Below are 21,866 nucleotides of genomic sequence, written 5' to 3'. Positions count from 1 at the left end.
TCATGAGTAGCTGTAACCGATATAGGAAATTTGATATATCACTCGATAAGTTTACCGCGGGTATAATTAGTGTGGCTCGAATATTAGCTTTGCGTTTGACTTTGAGACAAATGAACTTCGTCGGTCGTCAATTCGTCCGTCGTCGAACTTACTTTCACACCTGATGCACTTTGTTTTTCATTTTTTTCTCGATTGAATTTGCTCGTTTCGAACAGGTGAATAATTGGATGAATTGTTTTCTGAAAACTGGAATGGTTCCTACGTATATGAAAAAGTTTACACAGAAAACTGATTGCCGGAATATGTATAACCACCTCTCTAAGTCATGCATGGGACCAAGCGTGTAGTGCGTCACTAGGTACGCGGAGCTTTCACCAGCAGCCGAGAAAATACTAGCTATAAATCTATTGAGGTAAAATAATAAACTGCATGTGGCACTCGGTAAAACAAGCACTATAAACGAAAAAACAACAATAAGAAGAGTTTTACTAGCTGAAGATTGATGACGATCTGTTCTCCTCATCGCTGTCAGGTCAGATATCTTATCACGTGATACAGCAGTTATTACTGATAAAATAACTATTAGAAAACATGGTAGCATATCTGTGAAAAAAGGATCAAGAAATGAAAAAACGTAACCTATCCGTCCATATCCGAGCAGAAAACTCGGATAATTACATTTCCATTCGAGTATGGTTTCATTAAGTCTGAATCTTTTACGCTCTTCGAGGTGAATATCACTGGACGAAATAATATCGTAAACTCCTTGAATATAAGCCCACAGCAACACGGCAACAACTGCCATTTTACGCGTCTGAACGGTGAAATGTTTCATGTGAAAGAAAGGAAAACGAATCGCTACAAATCTCTCGATAGCGATCACTAGAACTGTGTAGTTTGATACAGCAATTGCTGGAAAGTAGAACAGGGCCTCGCAGAAACACCCCGGAACCAACCTTTCGGGAAGATACTGAAAATAGTAATAGAAATAGTAAATATACGGACACCGTTTTCTGACGTCACTGAGTGACATGAAAAATATGACACATTTGTTCAATCCAATTCTGTAGAGGAATCCGATCATAACTTGGGAGTAATCACGAATCAAATGATACATAAGAACAGTTTGATCAGTGATCGCGATAGTCATCAGATAGGGGAACGTGAAACGAACCGACTGACTTCTCCGACATTTTATCAGTAAACATATAGTTAGAAAATTGAACACATTTCCTATAGGATGCACCAGCAATATTCTCGTGTAATGGTTTCCACTGCTGGTATATGATATGAATCTAAGGAACGCATCTCTGAGTGAATACTGACGACGAGTTGTAGTTGTATAACTGCCGGTTGAGGTGAAATTGTTCACAAGTTCAAGTGAAGTAACTGCAGTCAACTGATTCATGTTATGATCAGCGCAGCGCAGACGTCACTGAGTCTGACGTCAGACGGCTGTTCACTGGCGGCTCGGGTCTATAATCATATCTGTGACAAAACTTGCTAGAAAATGTCTCGTACTATCAAATATTCATATATATTCTAGTTCTATACGTCACTGAAAAGATAAATTTTTGAAATCGATGTTTTCAGTGTAGAATTTGTATAGTTAGGGTGATATAGTAATAAAGTGAGATGTTTAACCAACATTTTCAAGTTGTGTTCAGCTAGCAAAATTTCTGTACAAAATCTATCGTTGAGAAATGCGACAACCGTTCGCTCGAGTCAGATTCTCGAGCGCCCTCCATAAACTGCCGAATTACCAGCGTGAAGCCCGGATCTCGATAAACAGCTCGGATGTTATCTAGGGTTTTATGAGCATTCAGCTAAACCCCGATTATCATTCCCGTTCACAATCACCTGGTGGATCCTAACCTAACTGAAGATCAATCCCCTACTGGCACATTGACTGACTAAATTGCACTCCTGGACCCGGTACGAGGATTAAGCCTCTAATTCGGGTTAATTGGCCAATTTGAATTAGAAGTTTCAGATAATTTTTCGACGCCTGGTTCACAACCGCGAATCAGTTTAACCAGGGATTCTGATCCTGCCACGACGAGAGCTTGATTGAATGAGGTAATTCGAAATACGAAAATCGGCTAAAAACTGCACTGTTTTTAGAGCGAGATTCAAACGCTAACGATGACAAAACTAAAATTAGTTGACAATACCAATAATGAGGATATTTATTTCATTGGACCAATGAATTTTAGGTCTAATGTTAAAAAATACCTAATTTGTCAGTATGGTATTTTTGTTGAAAGAACCTGCTATGCATTTCTAGACACCTCTTTTTGGCATTCTGGTGCCCGACTTATACGTTTGACCCGTATTTTCCTGTTTGGAATCATAGATTCGGGCTTGAAGCCATCAGTCGGTGTGGCGGCTGTGAAGGTTGGTTTGATGTCGGATTCCCGATACAACTCGGATTCATGTTGTCGGTTTAGGTGAAGATGCTTCAAAATAAGTTTATTTAGTTTTTTTTTCAATTCATTTAATGATCTATCATACGGTTGGGTGCAGATAACTTTATTTAGATTGTTCTCGAACGAAAAAGTTAAATATTAGTAGGTCTTCTCACCCAATCAGCGGGCGTGTGCATGAAATACATTTTAGGCTCCCAAGACCGCGAGAAATGATATCCGTTCTTCACTTCGCGCGGATTTTGAATTTTGGACCGGGGTCGTGAGCAGCTGTAACCGATGTAGGAAATTTGATGAATCACTCGATAAGTTTACCGCGGGTATAATTAGTGTGGCTCGAATATTAGCTTTGCGTTTGACTTTTAGACAAATGAAATTCGTCGGTCGTCAATTCGCCCGTCGTCGAACTAACTTCACACCTGATGCATTTTCTGTTTCATTTTTTTCTCAATTGAATTTGCTCGTTTCGAACAGATGAATAAGTGAATGAATTGTTTTCGGAAAACCGGAATGGTTCCTACGTATATGAAAAAGTTTACACAGAAAACTGATTGCCGGAATATTAATAACCACCTCCCTAAGTAATGCATGGTACTAAGCTTGTTGTGCGTCACTAGGTACGCGGACCATTTACCAGCAGCCGAGAAAATACTACCTATAAATCTATTGAGGTAAAATAATAAACTGCATGTGGTACTCGGTAAAACAAGCACTATGAACGAAAAAACAACAATAAGAAGAGTTTTACTAGCGGAAGATTGATGACGATCTGTTCTCCTCATCGCTGTCAGGTCAGATATCTTATTACGTGATACAGCAGTTATTACTGACAATATAACTATTTGAAAACATGGTAGCATATCTTTGATAAAAGGATCTAGAAAGTAAAAAAAGTTACTAATCCGTCCATATCCGAGCAGAAAACTCGGAAAATTACATTTCCATTCGAGTATGGTTTCATTGCGTCTGAATCTTTTACGTTCTTCGAGGCGAAAATCACTGAATGAAATAATGTCGAAGACTCCTAGAATAAAAGCCCACAGCAACACGACAACAACCGCCATTTTACGCCTTTGAACGGTGAAATGTTTCATGTGAAAGAAAGGAAAACGAATCGCTACAAATCTCTCGATAGCGATCACTAGAACTGTGTAGTTTGATACAGCAATTGCTCGATGAAAGAACAGAGCTTCGCAGAAACACCCCGGAACCAACCTTTCGGGAAGATACTGAAAATAGTAATAGAAATAGTAAATATACGGACACCGTTTTCTGACGTCACTGAGTGACATGAAAAATATGACACATTTGTTCAATCCGATTTTGTAGAGGAATCCGATCATAACTTGGGAGTAATCACGAATCAAATGATACATAAGAACAGTTTGATCAGTGATCGCGATAGTCATCAGATAGGGGAACGTGTAACGAATCGACTGACTTCTCCGACATTTTATCAGTAAACATATAGTTAGAAAATTGAACACATTTCCTATAGGATGCACCAGCAATATTCTCGTGTAATGGTTTCCACTGCTGGTATATGTTATGAATCTAAAGAACGCATCTGTGAGTGAATACTGACGACGAGTTGTAGTTGTATAACTGCCGGTATAGGTGAAATTGTTCACAGGTTCAAGTGAAGTAACTGTAGTCAACTGATTCATGTTATGATCAGCGCAGCGCAGACGTCACTGAGTCTGATGTCAGACGGCTGTTCACTGGCGGCTCGGGTCTATAATCATATCTGTGACAAAACTTGCTAGAAAATGTCTCGTGCTATCAAATATTCATATATATTCTAGTTCTATACGTCACTGAAAAGATAAATTTTTGAAATCGATGTTTTCAGTGTAGAATTTGTATAGTGAGGGTGATATAGTAATAAAGCGAGATGTTCAACCAACATTTTCAAGTTGTGTTCAGCTAGCAAAATTTCTGTACAAAATCTATCGTTGAGAAATGCGACGACCGTTCGCTCGAGTCAGATTCTCGAGCGCCCTCCATAAACTGCCGAATTACCAGCGTGAAGCCCGGATCTCGAAACAGCTCGCAAGTTATCTAGGGTTTTATGAGCATTCAGCTAAACCCTAATTATCATTCCCGCCCAATCACCTGGTGGTTCCTAACCTAACTGAAAATCAATCCCCAACTTGCACATTGACTAAATTGCACTCCTGGACCCGGTACGAGGATTAAGCCTCTAATTCGGGTTGATTGGCTAATTCGAATTAGAAGTTTCAGATTATTTTTCGACGCCTGGTTCACAACCGTGAATTAGTTTAACCAGGGATTCTGATCCTGCCACGACGGGAGCTTGATTGAATTGGGTAATTCAAAATACAAAAATGGGCTAAAAACCGCACTCTTTTTGGAGCGAGATTCGAACGCTAACGATGACAAAACTAAAATTAGTTGACAATACCAATAATGAGGATATTTACTTCATTGGACCAATGGGTGACGTTGGGGGCAGTGACATAGGGCGACATTGGGGGCAGTGACGTAGGACGACATTGGGGGCAGTGACATAGGACGACATTGGGGGCAGTGACATAGGGTGACATTGGGGGGCAGTGGCATAGGGCGACATTGGGGCAGTGACGTAGGACGACATCATCGGGGACAGTGACATAGGGTGACATTGGGGGCAGTGACATTGGGGGCAGTGACATAGGGCTGGGCACAGTGACATAGGGCGACATTAGGGGCAGTGACATACGTATGGAGACATAGGGTGACATTTCGGTAAACAATCGTTAGAAAAATGTTGGCTACTATACCTGGTCTCTACAAAGCCAAGCCACTAAAGGTCATTGGCACATTAATTTGTTCAAATGTATATTTCACTAAGTACAATCATGATAACCTACTAGTAGCTAAACATGAGCGGTACTATTACAAGTCAGTATGCAATTCCCAGTAAAGGCTAACCGTAGTCTAGTACCTAGCCGTTGTTCCCCCCGATTTAAATCATCAAAAATATTATTATTGAGTACAAAGGTTTGATTTGACGCTAAAATCAGTTGTTGCATTGCAGTAAACAACAGTTAACCTCTAAAATGTCAGTTTGGCATCAGACGTTGTAGCGAACCCGTAACAACGACTGGTATTCAGACTATTGGGCTAACCGGTGCTCTAATTAAGTATACACAGGGTAGCGAGTATTTACGCTTAAACAGACCGCTAGATGGTGCACTGGTCGATTATCCCGGCTACGACGCGCACGAAAAGAAAACAAGAAATCAACTGTAAATTTGTGTTCTAGCTGTTATTTAGGGGTAAATTAGAATTATTTCTTATTTTTAATAATGTGAAATTCCTTTGATCGTTTTTGAGGCCTCCACGAAATTGAAAATCACAGGGGCTTGTCACAATTTGATGGAGCCCCGGAGGGGATGGATGATACCAGTACCGGTATCCCTCTCAGGCCTCTGTATAAAAAAGAAGGAATTCTGGTACGGTATCATCCATCCTCAATCAAATTTTGACAAGCCCCTGTGTTGAAAATAAAATGACGAGAGGACCGTTTCGACTGCGGACTAGTCAGTAACCTGTCTGTCTGTGGTTTAGTTTCACGATTGCATATGCAGAGAGGTGCGCGACTTCAAAGGAAGTGTGGGGAACAAAGTTTGAGAAAATAGAGCAGATAGAGCGAGACTCGAACCCGGGCCGGTAAATTACTAGCGCAGTGTCTTCCCACTAGACCACTGCTGAGCTCGCTGAAAACCAACCGAATGTTTTAACTAGATATAGTACCTCTCCTTAACCTAATCCTATCCCTAGTTGTGAAACGGAACCTTCTCACCCTCCCTAACCCTAATAAAATGATTATATTGTTAGGCTACATAATATATGGATGCGGCAAAATATCTTTTATAAGTCGGTAACCGCATCTGGCTAAATAACCACTTTCTAAAATAAACCACGGCACTGAATTACTGATGATATTCTGACTTAACGACAGTCCTTAATTTGAGTGATTCGTTTCATTTTCAGATGGCATCCGGACAACCGCCGCCAATGATGGTGGGAACACCTCCGACAACCTTCCCTCCCGGCACAATACCGATCAACAGACCTGGTAAATATTCATTAACCGAGACCTGTTGCGATATTTAAAAAATACTCGGCGACTTTCCTTGCTTTGATAATCAAATCGTATGAACTTTTTTCTGTTCTCTATCGACCTTCTGCGTCTGCACCGCAGTGCGGTGGATAAACAGCGTCACATACTTTGCTAGCATGTGTAACGATGTAAGCAGTTTTTGTCGCCATTTAAAGATGGCAGCACCTGTCAGATATTTTGAAATATTAGTAACTAACGATACACCGCACTGTAGGGTAGACACAGTAAAGCAGTATACCAGTATACATGGCACTGCGGGGTAGGCACGATAAAGCAGCATGCCTGTTATACATCGCACTGCAGGGTAGGCACAGTATAGCAGTGTGCCCATTATACACCGCACTGTAGGGTAGACACAATAAAGCAGTATGCCAGTATACATGGCACTGCGGGGTAGGCACGATAAAGCAGCATGCCTGTTATACATCGCACTGCAGGGTAGGCACAGTATAGCAGTATGCCCATTATACACCGCACTGTGGGGTAGGCACAATATAGCAGTATGCCCGCTATACGAGCAGTTATACGGCATTGGAGAAGAATTTTCGATGAAACATCCCTAGCACTTGGTGTAAAAATCATTCGGCATCGAAACCGTTCAAGTAAATCGATTGTTATTTTTTTCAGCGTCAAACGCCGATGGTTCGGGGTCGGAATCAGTCTCGCCGGCGCCCCCTGTAGCTGCGGAGACGAAGCAAAATAAAAAGGTGCGTATTCATTCGTTCCGGGAAATCGTCACAATGTCCTCGGAATAATCCAAGGGAAAATTGCACATTTATCACGATACAGAATCAGCTCATTTCCTGCTAATTTTCATGCGTTACAAGTTTGTGTTATTTTCTAGTAAAAAAAAAAACACACTATGCCTTTATTTGATGTAAGATTTGATGAGGTTTGGCCACCAAAATCATGACCTTTTGGCCCCCAAAATTCATGCAACCTTACTTGGATATAAGTGAGAGCTCAGAACTGTCATGTTCACACTCCAAATACTCGAGAATTTCAAAAAGGTAGATGTTGATTTCTGTACGGAATTTCGACATCTTGGATGTCTAGTTTGTATTCACCTATTGGGTTCAAATCCCACTATAACCGTTTTTGTGTAGCAGACAGGAAAAAAAATGATGCAGATTCGGGCAGCTTGAAGAGTAACGGGCAGGCTGGATGCGGGCGGCTTGAAGAGCGAAGTTAAGTTCAAACAAAATAAAACTGAAGATGATTCTCACAACTCCTTGTTTTCGTTTTTCAGAGCGACTGGACCGAACACAAGGCACCGGACGGACGAACGTACTTCTACAATAACAAAACGAAAAAATCAACTTGGGAAAAACCCGACGATCTGAAATCGGATTCAGAGGTACGTTATTCGATGATGATGTCATTGGTGGATTAACGCCAGCAGACATCTTTTCTAGAGACGTCGAATCGCTATCAGAAAATCTAATGATGTCATAGGGGGATTTATGGAGGCAGACATCTTTTCTCTAAGACTTTATAGAGCCAATCGATTATGTAGGTAATTCAATCACGTCATTAGAGGATGGATGGACAGGAGTTTATTTCTATCATTCAAATTGCTCAGTAAATTGATGATGTCATAGGGGGATTCAGAGGCGGATGTCTTTTCTGATTGGGTCTCTAGAGGAAATCACTAGTAGGTAATTCGATGATACCATGAAGGGATTTATGGCAGCAACCATCTTTGGTTGAAGGGTCTATAAATCAAATAATTCGTAGGTAATTTGATGATGTCATAGGGGGATTTAAAGGAAGGCGCCTTCTCTGAAAGTGTCCGTAGATCAAATGAGGGTAGCCATTTTCTAAGGAAGGCTCTGCGGGTCGGGATCGCGAAACTTTTGATTGTTTGACGTGGTTTTTTTTTTGTATAGATTATCATGACGAAATTTCCGTGGAAAGAACACAAATCCGACCAGGGCAAAGTTTACTTCCACAATTCGCAGACGAAAGAATCGCGTTGGACGAAACCCCGCGAACTCGAGGAAATCGAAGGTTAGATGAAAATCTCGCCATTTTTCTTCGAAAATACTTAAATCAGTCGAATTTCAGGGGGGAGGGGGCGACTCACCTGGAAATAGGGTAAATATCAGGGCCCGGTTTCAAAGACTGGTATCAAAGTTATCCCTAGGGATAAATCCTCAATCTGGGTAACAACCATCATAGTAACCATGGATATAACTGATAAATTTCAAAATGAGGAAATGTTTGAGGAATTTCTCAAGATTTCGATTAACGTTTTCACTGTGAAATATTTATCTAATTCTAGGAATTATATCCGACATAAACCAAGGAAAGTAAGTAGAAATTTAGAAGATTTTGCTACATGCCTGTTTTCATAATTGCAGCCCCGAAAAAACCTTTCAAAACTTTTGTGCTTCATTTTGTTTTTAGAGAGACAAATTGGACGGTTATCAACGAAATAATAGCGCGGGCTGCCGGTAAGACGACGGCGCCGGCCCCGACGACAGCTGGCGGCGTAGCGGCGGCGGCGCCCTCTACGGGCGGAGTCGCGACTCAGAAAGCGCCCGCGACCACGAAGGCGCCGTCGGCGATCGAGGCCGCGATGGAAGCGACGTTGAAGTCGATCGAGTTGCCGCCGCCGCCGGCGAAAACGTCGACTAAGGCGGTCGGCGCGGCCGGCAAAATGGAGGCCGGCGAGGTCGAAGATGACAGGTAGATACGTTAAAAACGCGGGTCCTATGGCCGTTATCAAAAATACATAAAGAGTGGTTCAATTGATACTGATATTACGCATGTAGCTATTCGGACAATGAAATGATAGCCTTTTTTCAGGAAAAAAGTTGTACAAATTTCCTCTTGATGTATTTTTGCCGTTATCGATTCCTTAAAACCTCCTTCTAAACAGATAATGCTATTACAAAATTGCGGGAAATTCCTTGGAAAGAGAGCAAAATGCTCAAAACTACTCCTTCAATTTTTGAAGCAATTAAGAATGTTTGTAGTTGTACGGCCTACAGACGCCTTATTTGGTACAGTTTACCCGATCAGGCAGATACCGAATTAGTCTGGAAACCAAGTTTGAAACCATCGTTTTTGTCTAGTGGGTGGCACCGAGACTAATCAAGTCGTAGCTTTCTGCGGAGGCGTCACTTTTTTCTAGTGGGTGAACTTATAATATTTTTCAATTACAAAATCGCAGCTGCTGACATGTTCTATGATTGCAGTGAGTTTCGAGGCCATTGGTTTTTGTATATGGTCACTATGGGGCGTTATGTATTGAAGTTGTTAGATTGTTGAGCATTTGAAACCGCTTCCCAAGTGGGCATGGTGTCCCTGGACCCCTAGTTCTACTGGGTGAACTCAGTTGTAGCGTCCAATGTGAAAAGTTTTGTTGTTGTTTTTAACCTCTTCACTACCGCAGATAATGTTACCTATCTCACCAGGATTCGAGCCCAATGGCATCAATCAATTCAAATAAAATCGGTATTAGAGGCTGTTAGAGTTACTAATCCTCCACCTATGAGTAAAAATTGGAACTAAGTTGAGGCAGACAAGTCTATAGTACGGCTACACACCAGCGGTGCAGTGGCTCACCACACCAGCAATTGTAGTAAATGAATATATTTGAGACGTAAAAATACGTCGCGCACGGTAGCGAAGAGGTTAATAAGTAACGAGACGAGTAGTACTGTACAGGTTAACTATTTATCTGACTCATTCACCTGATGAAGCTTCTATTCATTAGAAGCGAAAGCTCGTGCGTCAAATAAATAGTTAACCTATACAGTACTACTCGTCTCGTGACTTATTTTAAACCTGGTTAACACGGCTACTCTACGAATATTGTTGTTTCTAGCGAGGAAGAATCGAACCCTAAAGAATATGTTTTCCGTACGAAAAAAGAGGCGATCGAAGCGTTTAAAAACCTGCTGCGCGACAAGGTACGTGTCCGACCCCTATAGCCACGATGAAAGTTTCGTATAAGGACGAAAAGAGTTCGATGAAATATATTTTCGTTTCTTTAGGACGTGCCGTCGAACGCGTCGTGGGAGCAAGCGATGAAACTGATTGTCACCGATCGTCGTTACGCCGCGCTCAAACATCTCAACGAGAAAAAACAAGCGTTCAACTCGTATAAAACGCAAAAAGCCAAAGAAGAAAAGGTAAGAAAAACTCTTTTGATACTCACAGAGTTCACAACTGCTTACACTCAATGAATCTACCTGAACTCTTTAACACCTTGTGAGTTCTGTACTTACTTTTTTGTGTTTCCTTGAAAATTCCTTCTAAACAGAAAATGCTTTTAAGGGCGCTCGAAACTCCTTCAACTTTGAGAAATAGGTGATTGGAAATTTTTGTCTTGTTGTACAGTTGCGACCAGGATTCTTTTAAATCCAATGGAGTGGGTTACCGAACTAGAAACTGAGAGAAAAATTAAAAGATGAAATATGCTTACAAAACCACCGAAATTAATTATTTACTGAAATAAACAGTACTGATTAAAGAGGAGTCTACTGTAAAGGAATTTTGGAATATGAAAGTGATGCAGACGCTTCCTCGAAAACTCCTCATATCGAGGAATGATTGATCTGTAGGGACCCCTGTAAATTTGAAGAGGAATCTACCCGAATTCATAGTCCTGAATGTCATACCTAAAACTCATTACTCCGATCGAGTTCTGGACAATCTGTCTCTTGCTTAGCTGCTTCGCTGTCTCATTTCTCACAGGAAGAACAACGTTTGAGGGCTAAACAAGCGAAAGAAGAATTAGAAGAGTTCCTCATGAAAACCGATAAAATGAACTCGAATCTTAGATACAGGTAAAATACGGGAGAAAATGCCCCCGTCTATATCTGGAGGTTGCTCCTCGCTAAACCTCAAAAAAGGAAATTGATTTGATCGGATAATCTGGTTTGATTTGGTAAGTTACGTGGTCGTAATTTCTTCAATTTCTAGGCGAGCCGACCAGATATTTGGCGATATGGACGTTTGGCGAAATGTCGCCGACCGCGACAGACGCGATATATTCGAGGATGTCCTGCACGTCGTCGCCAAGCGAGAAAAGGTGAACGATGCATTTCTCATCTTATCCTAGATACCATGTTAACGAACAATTGGGTACCGGTAGCCACCAACAGGTGGCGTTACTAACAGTCCATTCTATGTGGTCATGTGGTTTTTCAACTTCAAGTCTATAAGTGGTAGTAGAAGGAGACTTGAATCCTCCATTGCTGCAGTAGTTTATGTCCTCCAGCACACTAGCGACACCTGGTGGATCTTCACTTGCCACAAGTGGAACCCTCTATTGCTGCAGAAGTTGATGTCCTACTCCACACTAGCGACACCTGGTGGATCCTCACTTGTCTAAGTATGTCATTTAATTCTATTTTTCCTTATGTATATCTGTTTCCAGGAAGAAGCGAAAACTTTGCGTAAACGCAATATCAAAGTGTTCAATGAGATATTGGATAGTATGCCTAATTTGATGTATTGCACAACGTGGTCCGAGGCTCAACAAATGCTGCTCGATAACCCACTGTTCACAGACGATACAGACTTGCAGAGTAAGTACGCTGATTATAAACAAAAAGATTATAAACAAGGTTAGATTCATGATTATTAGCTTAATTTGAAATAAGCCCTTTCAGAGCCATCCGCTTCTCTAGTGGGTGGCATCTAGAATATCCGATTCAGATGATTCAGCCATCTCCTCTGAATGGTTGGCTCCTAGAATGTCCTAGTTATGGAATTCTAAGACAGACCTTTCTCTTGTTAAGTGGTTGACTCCTTGAATATCAGAAAAAAATTCTACTTCTAATCCCCTTCTCTAGTGGTGGCTCCTAGGATATCGAAATGACTATTCGAAGCCATACATTTCTTTATCGAGGTGGGTCGCTCATATAATATCCAAATCATAACCGTACATTCAGTGTCAGTCTATTTTAGTGGGTGGCTCCTAGATTATCCAAAAAAATATTAAGCACTATTCCTTTCTTTAAATGCGTGGCTCCTGGTGTTGCGTCTGCTGCTGAGAATGACCATAGAAACTTACCTATTGTGAATTTTATAGGGGGCAGGGTTTGAATATTACAATTCGCAGACCGTCTGCTGATGGAGGATTAAGCTACGTTACGCGGTGTATTTTCAGATATGGATAAAGAGGACGCGTTGATCTGTTTCGAGGAGCACATTCGAATGTTAGAAACCGAGTACGACGACGAGAAAGAACGCGAGCGCCGTCGCACGAAACGTTTACAACGTAAAAACAGAGAAGGATTCCTCGTTAGTATCTCTATCTATGTTCAAGATCAAAATAAATTTTGTTACAAGTTTCAACTTCTAACTGAAGCAAAATAGATGCAAGATTCACTCTTCTGCTCTTGTCATTTGGTTTACCGCCTAGTTTTGATACTTCATAACATTGATAACTAGCGACACCTGGTGGATCCTCATTTGCCACAAGTGGAATCCTCTATTACCGCAGTAGTTCTGCACACTAGTGAAATCTGGTGGATCCTCACTTGCCACAAGTGGAATCCTCTATTTCGTTGGGTTCTCATTAAAATGTTATAGGAACTTGGTGAAATTTGTACTTGTTTGAATTCAGGTGTTGTTAGAAGAGCTGCACGAAAGCGGTAAACTGCACTCGATGTCGCTGTGGATTGATTTATTTCCGATCATACGCGAGGACATTCGATTCTTAAACATGCTCGGACAACCAGGTAAATATACTATATAACCCTCTCTCTCTCCCTCTCTCTCTCCCTCCCTCTCTCCCTCCCTCTCTCTCTCTCTCTCTCTCTCTCTCTCTCTCTCTCTCTCTCTCTCTCTCTCTCTCTCTCTCTCTCTCTCTCTCTCTCTCTCTCTCTCTCTTTCTCTCCCTCCCTCTCTCCCTCCCTCTCTCTCTCTCTCTCTCTCTCTCTCTCTCTCTCCTCTCTCTCTCTCTCCCTTTCCCTCTCCCTCCCTCTCCCTCTCTGACGTGATACTGACATTTTACAGTTTGTACATCGTTAGGTTCGACGCCGCTCGATCTGTTCAAGTTTTACGTCGAAGACCTGAAAGCTCGGTTCCACGACGAGAAGAAAATCATCAAAGAAATCATACGCGTTCGTATTTGTGTTTAGATAAAATATTTCCCCTTGACATCGGCATACGTTACTTGTGAAAAAGAATATTTTATATCATTTATGATGATTTTGGTAAATTGTGCCAGTCCGCCATCTTGAGTGCAATAGGGATCGTCGTCCTAGCTCTTAACACCGATCTTGTGAAAATGATGATGCTACTAAATGTAGTGTTCCCTGTGCGGTGGGAATGGTTAATTTTGAGTTTTAAATATAGCCACCAGTCAGCCATCTAGAGTGGGAATTACATCGAAATTGATAAGGATTGCCGCCTCGACACTTCACACTTTTCCAGCAAAAATTAACATTATACGTAATAAACTGTGCCCTGTACGACAGGAAAATTGTATTTTGAGAATTAAATATGGCTGCCAGTCAGCATCGCTTGTTTATAACTGGTTTCTGTTTCGTTCGTGTAGGAGAAGAACTATCAGATCGAAGTGACGACGTCGTTTGAAGAGTTTGGTTTATGGTTGATGGAGGATAAACGAGCCGGGGCTCTCGACGCCGGCAATGTGAAACTGACTTATAACAGTGTACGCACCCCCTACCACCCCCTCCCCCCTACACACTGTTGTATAAGACATAAGTCTAGGCATTGGACGAGAAGATACACAATCAATATCCGTGTATGATGATAACGAGAGAAATCCCACAATAATGAAGCCAAAATTGAAAAATTCTATATCAGAATGATTATATTTGAGGAGCGACGTTTCGGCTAACAACTGTTAGCCATCATCAGGTGTTTCATCAGGCATCATCAGAATTTTTCAATCTTGGCTTCGTTATTGTGGGATTTCTCTCGTTAAGTCTAGGCATATAGACATAAGTCTAGGCAGGCAGTAGTTTAGACAAGTAGCCAGTATCACTAGACGATAGCTTGGGCAGTTAGACAGTAGTCTAGATGACTTGCCAGGAGTCCGTCTAGATATCTCGATGGCTAGGAAGTGTAGCCTACACAATAGCCTAGCTTTCTGGACAGTAGTCTAGACTGCTAGGCAGTTATCTAGGTCACTAGACAAAGATCAGGATGGCTGGACAGTAGTCCAGGCTGTTATACAGTAATCTATGCAGTTGGACAGTAGTCTAGACAGCTATACAATAGCTTTGTTAGCTAGACAGTAGTCTAGACAGCTATACAATAGCTTAATTAGCTAGACAGTAGTCTAGACAGCTAGACAGTGGCTTAGTTGGCTAGACAGTAGTGTAGACAAAAGTAGCTAGATAAAGGTCAGGATGCCTAGACAGACGTCTAAACGGAGCTGTCTGTTAGACAAACACAGTGTCGAAATAAAACTATTCAATTCTCTCAACGTTAAAAAAATCATTATTACCGGTATATTATTATCAACGTTTTAATTCTCCTAAACTATTTGATTCTTCTTTTATATTAACGTTTCGACAGTTGATCGAAAAAGCGGAAGCTCGCGAGAAAGAACGAATGAAAGAGGACCTTCGCAAAGTATGTTCGTTTTCAATCGTCTCGAAGAGAATTTTCGGGAACGTCGAAACAATCCGCGGCGTTAATGGCGAATGTGTGCGTTTATTTTTTGCAGCAAAGAAAGTTGGAGATTTCGTATAAAACGTTGCTGAAAATCGCCGACCCGGTCGTAGAGTTAACAACGAAATGGGAAGAGGTACGTTTGATTGAATCATAGTGCGATTGATAGGGACGGCCGTTATTTCCGAGAGGTCCATTAAGGAATTTGATGATGTCATGCGGGGACTTGTGGTGATGGCGACCTTTTACGGAAGTGTGTAGAGATCGAATAACAAATTTGATGATGTCATAGGGGGGATTCATTTTCTGAATGGATCTATACATAATTTGCTTATAGATGATTCTATGATGTCATGGGGGATTTATGAAGGCATCCATCTTGTTGAGAAGTGTCGATCAAATCACTTCGCTAGTCGGTAATTTGATGATGTCATAGGGGGATTTATGAAGGCAGCCATCTTTTTGAGAAGTGTCGATCAAATCACTTCGCTAGTCGGTAATTTGATGATGTCATAGGGGGATTTATGAAGGCAGCCATCTTTTTGAGAAGTGTCGATCAAATCACTTCGCTAGTCGGTAATTTGATGATGTCATAGGGGGATTTATGAAGGCAGCCATCTTGTTAAGAAGTGTCGATCAAATCAATTAACTTGGCTAGAAAGTAATTTTATGATGTCATAGGGGGATTTATGAAGGCGGCCATTTATCGGCGGTGCTGTTATTTTTTCAGGTAAAGGAGCGTTTCGCCGGGGAGGCGGCGTTCGAAGCGATCACGCTCGAGTCGGAGAAAATCCGTCTGTTCAAGGAGTACATCACGCAGCTGGAGGAGTCGTGCAGTCATTACCACGGTAAAAAACGCAAGTCGAAGAAGAAACACCGCGCGAAACGATCGCCGTCGAGATCGTCGAAATCGGTACGAAACGATGAATTCACCGGGCGGTTTCGTAAAAGGGTCCCCCGGGACTCCTTGATTACTTAAAAACTCTAGACGTAAAATGCTTTTAACCCTTTCAGTGCGTCTACACGGCAGTGCGGTGTATTATTGGTGATAGATGATGGTGTATTGGTGTAATTAGTAATTATCTCTTGAAAGATGGCAGCACCTGTCAGACATAGTGAAATACTAGTAACTAACGATACACCGCGCCACGGTGTGCGTCTACGCCGTGGGGCGGGTGAACCCTTTCATTGCTGACTAGTTAATACCCTATAGTGCTGGAGATAATTTGAAAATTTTCAAAAATTCCACCCTAGTGTGTTGAATAACGGGAATACCACTATAGTGCGTCTACACCGCGGTGCAGTGCATCGTTAGTTACTAGTATTTCACTATGTTTGACAGGTGCTGCCATCTTTCAATAGAGATAAAAACTAATTGCTAATTACACCACTGCGGTGTACTAGCAAAATTCATCACCGATTCATACACCGCACTGTGGTGTAGACGCACTGAAAGGGTTAAAACTCCCTACATCCAGGAATAACTGATCTGTAGGAACCTTTGTGACTTTTTTTCAACCGCTTTTTATTTTTGGTTTAGTCGGGCGCGGAGTCAGAAGGTCAGATCGAGGAGTCGTCGCGTCACGAACGACGCAAGAAGAAAAAACGCTCGCGATCGGCGTCGAGGTCGCCGTCTCCGTCTGCTAACATCGACGAGACACCTGGTGAGTAAAATACGAACTATTCTTCACGCGAAAGCGGACGAAATGAAATTTCGAATTCGCGAATCTGATTTCTCTTTTTCTCACAACAGATGAGGTGGAAGAAGTCGCGACGAAAAAACATAAAAAGAAATCGAAACGAAAGAAGCGTCGAGCGTCGCCTTCAGTGAGTACCGAAATTACGATAATTCGGGAGATAATTCCACCCCAGTATGTTGTATATAGGCATACCGCTGTAATGTGTCTACACCGTGGTGCGGTGTATCGTAAGCTACTGATATTCAAACAGATGCTGCCATCTTTTACTTGAGATGAAAATTAATTACTCCGCGGCGTATCAATGTAACTACTCATCGATACACCGCTGTGCGGTGTACTAGTAAGCAATGACTCAGTCACCGATTTATGCACTGAAGTGCAGTGTACTAGCAAGTAAAGTGTCAATTACCGCTAAATACTCCGCAATGCAGTGTACCAGCAAGTAATGAGTCAATCACTGTTTCATACACCGCAGTGCGGTGTACTAGCAAGTAACTAGTCCATCACCAATTTATACAGCATACTAAAAGGATTAAGTTGATGTCAGAGAAGTTGACATATCACTGAAGTTATCTCTATTTAAAGTCCTAAAATGTATTTGCAATTCGATTTACTGAGTGTAAGTCGTCATTTGCATAAGTTGTTAATTTGTATTTACGCCTCAATTGACTAAATGTAAGTCGTTATTTAAATAAGTCATCGGCTTAAAGCAAGTTTGTATTTGTGTTTGACAATTTCCAGGGTCTGAATTTTCTTCTTTAAGTGCCCTTTCGAAAATTGATCCTTTAGCAAAAATATCTAAGGCTTGTTGATCAACCAGTGGTGAGTGGATAAGACACGGTAAATCTTAAATAGATTTTGCTACTTCGAAGTCAGCCTTAAAATATGCCAGTTTCCGGGAGGGCCCGTTTTGACACCGTCACCGTGACTTGCACTTTAGCCGTATCAATCACTGATTTCGGGCGGTCATATCACAGTTTCCATGTATTGAAGCGATATGAAAACAAGTTCCCACGTTCAGGTCCGCCGCCGCCGCTGCTGCTGCCGCTGCTGCTGCTGTTGCTGCTGTCGCGATATTTGTTATGGTTTCATCGTGGATGATTTAACTCAGGCAAAATAAATATGAACTCGTGTAGATCATTGATAAATCAGTCGTCTGCTCTCCCTCTCTCGAGTCAAACAATACGTTCCGTGTCGATTCTCTCCTGGGAAAAAAAAAAACCTGTCGTTTATTCATAATCAAACAACAGAACTGCGGCGATCCATTCGAGTCTCTGGTGATTTAATACGTGCAATTGTGGTGTCATTCTCGACTGATTGAAATGATTCATGCACTGAAATGACACCGGTGCGCTTATAAAGGTCGCACATTTGTACGTGTCGTCTCCAACTTGCCCAGGTTTGCCGCGCAAAAACTTGCCGCTCCAATCAGATTGCCCGTTGTCTAATCGCGGAGGCAAATTTCATGGAAAAACGCGGGTTAACATAAAACGGGTTATCTGATTGGCTAATACAGTGGAACCTCGTTACAACGAAATTCACAGGACCAGACGATATGTTCGTTATAACCGATAGTTCGTTAGATCCAGTTTGAAATTAATCAAATTTTCTTACTTGTGACGAAATTCAATATTTGCTGTATCCGATGAATCGTTGTATCCGAGTTCGTTATAACGAGGATCCGCTGCAATGACATCACCTGAGCTACGTAATCGGTTCATTTCGTGGCGAGTTTTGATGCCAGCAGTTTCGAATCCCGGCCTGGGGAGGTTAAAGAAGCCATGTTTGTTGTTTTCATCTTTGAATATACTTATCATATTATGATGATTTTTTAATGAAATATAATAATTTTGTTTCTCTACATTTTCTAAATGTCTCTCTCTCTCTCTTTCTCGTTTTCGTTTCAGCTGTCGCATTCCGTTGGAGAAATCTCCGACGACGATCATAGTACCAATCGACGGTCGTCAGGAGGCGCTGCGGCGGCGTCATCGGAAAAAGTACGGTTTGCAGCGTTCATACGGGTCGTCCTTAAATCCCCGTGAATACCCTTTAATCTATAAAATCCTATGCGTAAAATACTCTAAAATTCGGAGCTCCCTCCCAAATCCCTATAATGCCCCGTAAACATGCTAAGATTCCGGGAATAGCCTCCGGTATTTTTTTCTTTCAACGCGATTTGTGAATGAAAACGCTTTATTCCAAGCTAGAAAAAAAATAACCATAAAACTTGAGTGTTTATTGACAGTGTCGAAGAAAAAAAATAACACGTATATAAGCTTAATATCGTCGAAGACTATACGATATTGTACAGGCTAGTCCCGATTTACATTATCGATGACGTAGTGCACATCCTCTAAAAAATCATTTTGTAGGATTTATCAAATATAAAATCAGAGTCGTTAAATATGTTTTATTACGAAATAAACGCCGAAATTCACAATTGTAATTGTTATTTTGAGACCCCAATTTTGATGACGTAGTGCACATCGATTCACACAGAACCTCTTGAATAACGCATACTAGGTATCAATGTATAAAAACATTATTGTAACGGTTTTTACTGCGTCAAAAAGTAAACCTAGCCTCAAATTCGGCCCTTAAAACTATTCTCTCACCTGCTCCCGCCAATCTCCGGGGAGCGAGACCCATTTTCATTGTTCGACGCTTCATTTCCTGACGGACGCGCGTTTCGTCGATAAAAAGTTCAATTAGCGCACGTCAGGTGGCGCGCGTCGAGGCACTCCCATCGCGTTTGCTAATGAATTGAATTGCGCCTCGGTAAATCAGGTTCACCCGACAAAACGTATTCCGGCGCCGGGGTTTATTCCTAACGGGGTCCGGCATGACGCTCGAGTTAATGTTAATCGAAACGGCTCATTTAATCTATTCATATCACCCGCGATACGCATTGCATCGAGTTATCAGTAAAAAAAAGTCGCTGAATTATTATTTCGTTTTTGTGCGGTGACGAATGGCCGTTTCGTTCTCAATTGATCGTGTGTCTTAATCATCGTGATGCATCGAATACAAATCCGTTACCCGGGTCCAGCCTTCCTCTGATATCCGATACGCTGTCAGTATTCCTTACTTCACGTGTGTTCAGTGCTTCACCTGAGATATTTTCAAGTGAAAATGAACTACAAAGACCAGATATTAGACATTTTATCAGCACACTTTCAAAAACTGATCGTCCACACTTCACATATGTTCAGTGCTTCACCTGAGATATTCCTAATTGAAAATGAACTACAAACACCAGATATTAAACATTTTATCAGCACACTTCCAAAAACTGATCGTCCACACTTCACATGTGTTCAGTGCTTCACCTGAGATATTTTCAAGTGAAAATGAACTACAAACACCAGATATTCGAATTCTATCAGCACACTTTAAAAACTGATCGTCCACACTTCACATATGTTCAGTGCTTCACCTGAGATATTCCTAATTGAAAATGAACTACAAACACCAGATTTTAGACAATTTATCAGCACACTTTGAAAACTGATCGTCCACACTTCACATGTGTTCTTCACTGGAGACATTTTTAAACGAAAATGACGTTAAAGTCTTAATAAGTTGCCTCGAACGCGGAATTGAGAATCGGAAAATCATATAAAAAAGAATTGATTCGTTCAATCGAGTTGACCCTGCAGTTTTTATAGTCTATACTACTACTGTATAATATATGATGACGTACCGGTATTAAACTTCTTGTGGAATCATTATTTTCAGAACGAACGCGACCGAAGCGACCACAGCGAGGGCGAAATCAGCGAAGGCGAACTGGAGAGGAAACGCCATCACCTGCTACAGCAGTTGGAGGATCACGATTAAGACAGTTTGAAGAGTGACGGATGGCGGGGAGAATGTTTCGTAAGAATAAACGTGCCCATATCAGTTGAAGCATTTTCGGAAAAAAATAAAAACGATTTTGTACATTTTAATATTTGCATATTTAAATTTATGCGTAATTATATGTAAATTACGTGTATACGTGTACTTTGTAATAACGAAGTTGTGGAGAATCGGGCTGCGGTTCGTATTGGGTTCGCGGGGTTCAAGTTAAAACCCTTCTGTAAAACTGAGTTAAGTTGAGATAAAGAAAATATCATGTATGAAAAAGAATATTTTTATTTCCACATTTTGTCTTGTTCATCTAGGAAACCATGTCTACAGTCTAAAGAGTCCGTTTAAGTCATTACATCACTTAAAAGTCGTTCCACTTTCAAGTTTCCATGGTTCCCGCAGAACAGGGAAATTGGGAAAAAAACTTGGGAATTTTTGAAATAATAATTCCCGGTTTGGAAATATTTGGGAATTTGAAAAATTTTCCTCAAATCAGGGAAATACTTGGGAAATTCATTACATTTCACATATTTCCTTGAAAATCACTTTTATCAACCAGTCACCGCTAAAATATTGACTGTTGAATGACGATATGTGTTCATTTCCATTTGGGAAAATTGAAAAATCGCCTATGAAATACTTGGGAATTTTGACGCGCTTACGTCAGTTATTGTGTTTTATGACAATAAAATATGGTATTTTGTAACGAATTTTTTACTAGTTATTCATTAGCCTGTGGTTATTTGGGCCTCGGACCCTGAGACGGTTCGTTTTATTCGATTCCATGGTTGGACGGAACTCGTGGTCTACGGTGAAAATGGCGTCCATGATATTGATGATGGTGACGTAACAGCCGCTTAGGTCATTTTGACTCGCTTCTGTTTGGGTTCGAGTCCTGGAAAGTTGACATTTTTTTCTGACGCGAATCCAAGTCGACGGATACCATTCTTTGTAACGCTATTCTCGAATCGATCGTGCATTTAGAGATGTCGCGTGGCAGCCAGCTTGGTTTTTGTTAACGATACAAATCACTTTTTCAAGTTCAAATTTATTTCGAGGAAAACATGACTGGCTATTTACAGAGTTTGAGAGAAACAAACAATAAGATTTACAATTTTTAAACAATCACAATTGTAAAAAGAGAGACCAGTA

The 21,866-nt window shown here is 41.2% G+C and overlaps 1 protein-coding gene across 2 annotated transcripts; it reads left to right on the top strand.

Annotated features, from left to right (window-relative positions):
• Positions 1 to 5,624: 5,624 nt before the first annotated feature.
• On the top strand, positions 5,625 to 21,424 carry LOC141911744 (pre-mRNA-processing factor 40 homolog A-like). 2 transcript variants are annotated; one of them, XM_074802778.1, is made up of 23 exons: positions 5,625 to 5,707; positions 6,426 to 6,510; positions 7,183 to 7,262; positions 7,805 to 7,912; positions 8,445 to 8,565; positions 8,840 to 8,867; positions 8,965 to 9,246; positions 10,391 to 10,475; positions 10,560 to 10,697; positions 11,263 to 11,354; positions 11,491 to 11,599; positions 11,948 to 12,098; positions 12,683 to 12,816; positions 13,142 to 13,256; positions 13,549 to 13,640; positions 14,078 to 14,194; positions 15,067 to 15,123; positions 15,218 to 15,298; positions 15,893 to 16,075; positions 16,703 to 16,826; positions 16,916 to 16,989; positions 18,770 to 18,859; positions 20,601 to 21,424. In XM_074802778.1, exons 2-23 carry the CDS (start codon positions 6,426 to 6,428, stop codon positions 20,700 to 20,702), a joined length of 2,448 nt encoding a protein of 815 aa, XP_074658879.1. In that variant the 5' UTR covers positions 5,625 to 5,707; the 3' UTR covers positions 20,703 to 21,424. The 2 variants fall into 2 exon arrangements, with proteins under 2 accessions (XP_074658879.1, XP_074658880.1); XM_074802779.1 differs by having other exon boundaries at positions 5,643 to 5,707; positions 13,534 to 13,640.
• Positions 21,425 to 21,866: the final 442 nt, after the last annotated feature.

This window comes from Tubulanus polymorphus, chromosome 10 (genome assembly GCF_964204645.1).
Source record: "Tubulanus polymorphus chromosome 10, tnTubPoly1.2, whole genome shotgun sequence".
Classification (NCBI taxonomy): Eukaryota; Metazoa; Nemertea; class Palaeonemertea; order Tubulaniformes; family Tubulanidae; genus Tubulanus; species Tubulanus polymorphus.
Note: the sequence above shows the minus strand (reverse complement) of the source record. Positions and strands in the feature narration are given on the sequence as shown.

Excerpts from the sequence above, each read along its gene's own strand:
- LOC141911744 (XM_074802779.1), top strand. The coding sequence starts at position 6,426 with ATGGCATCCGGACAACCGCCGCCAATGATGGTGGGAACACCTCCGACA. Across the intron at positions 6,511-7,182 it reads AATACCGATCAACAGACCTG|CGTCAAACGCCGATGGTTCG; the intron begins GTAAATATTCAT and ends TATTTTTTTCAG. Across the intron at positions 10,476-10,559 it reads AAAACCTGCTGCGCGACAAG|GACGTGCCGTCGAACGCGTC; the intron begins GTACGTGTCCGA and ends TCGTTTCTTTAG.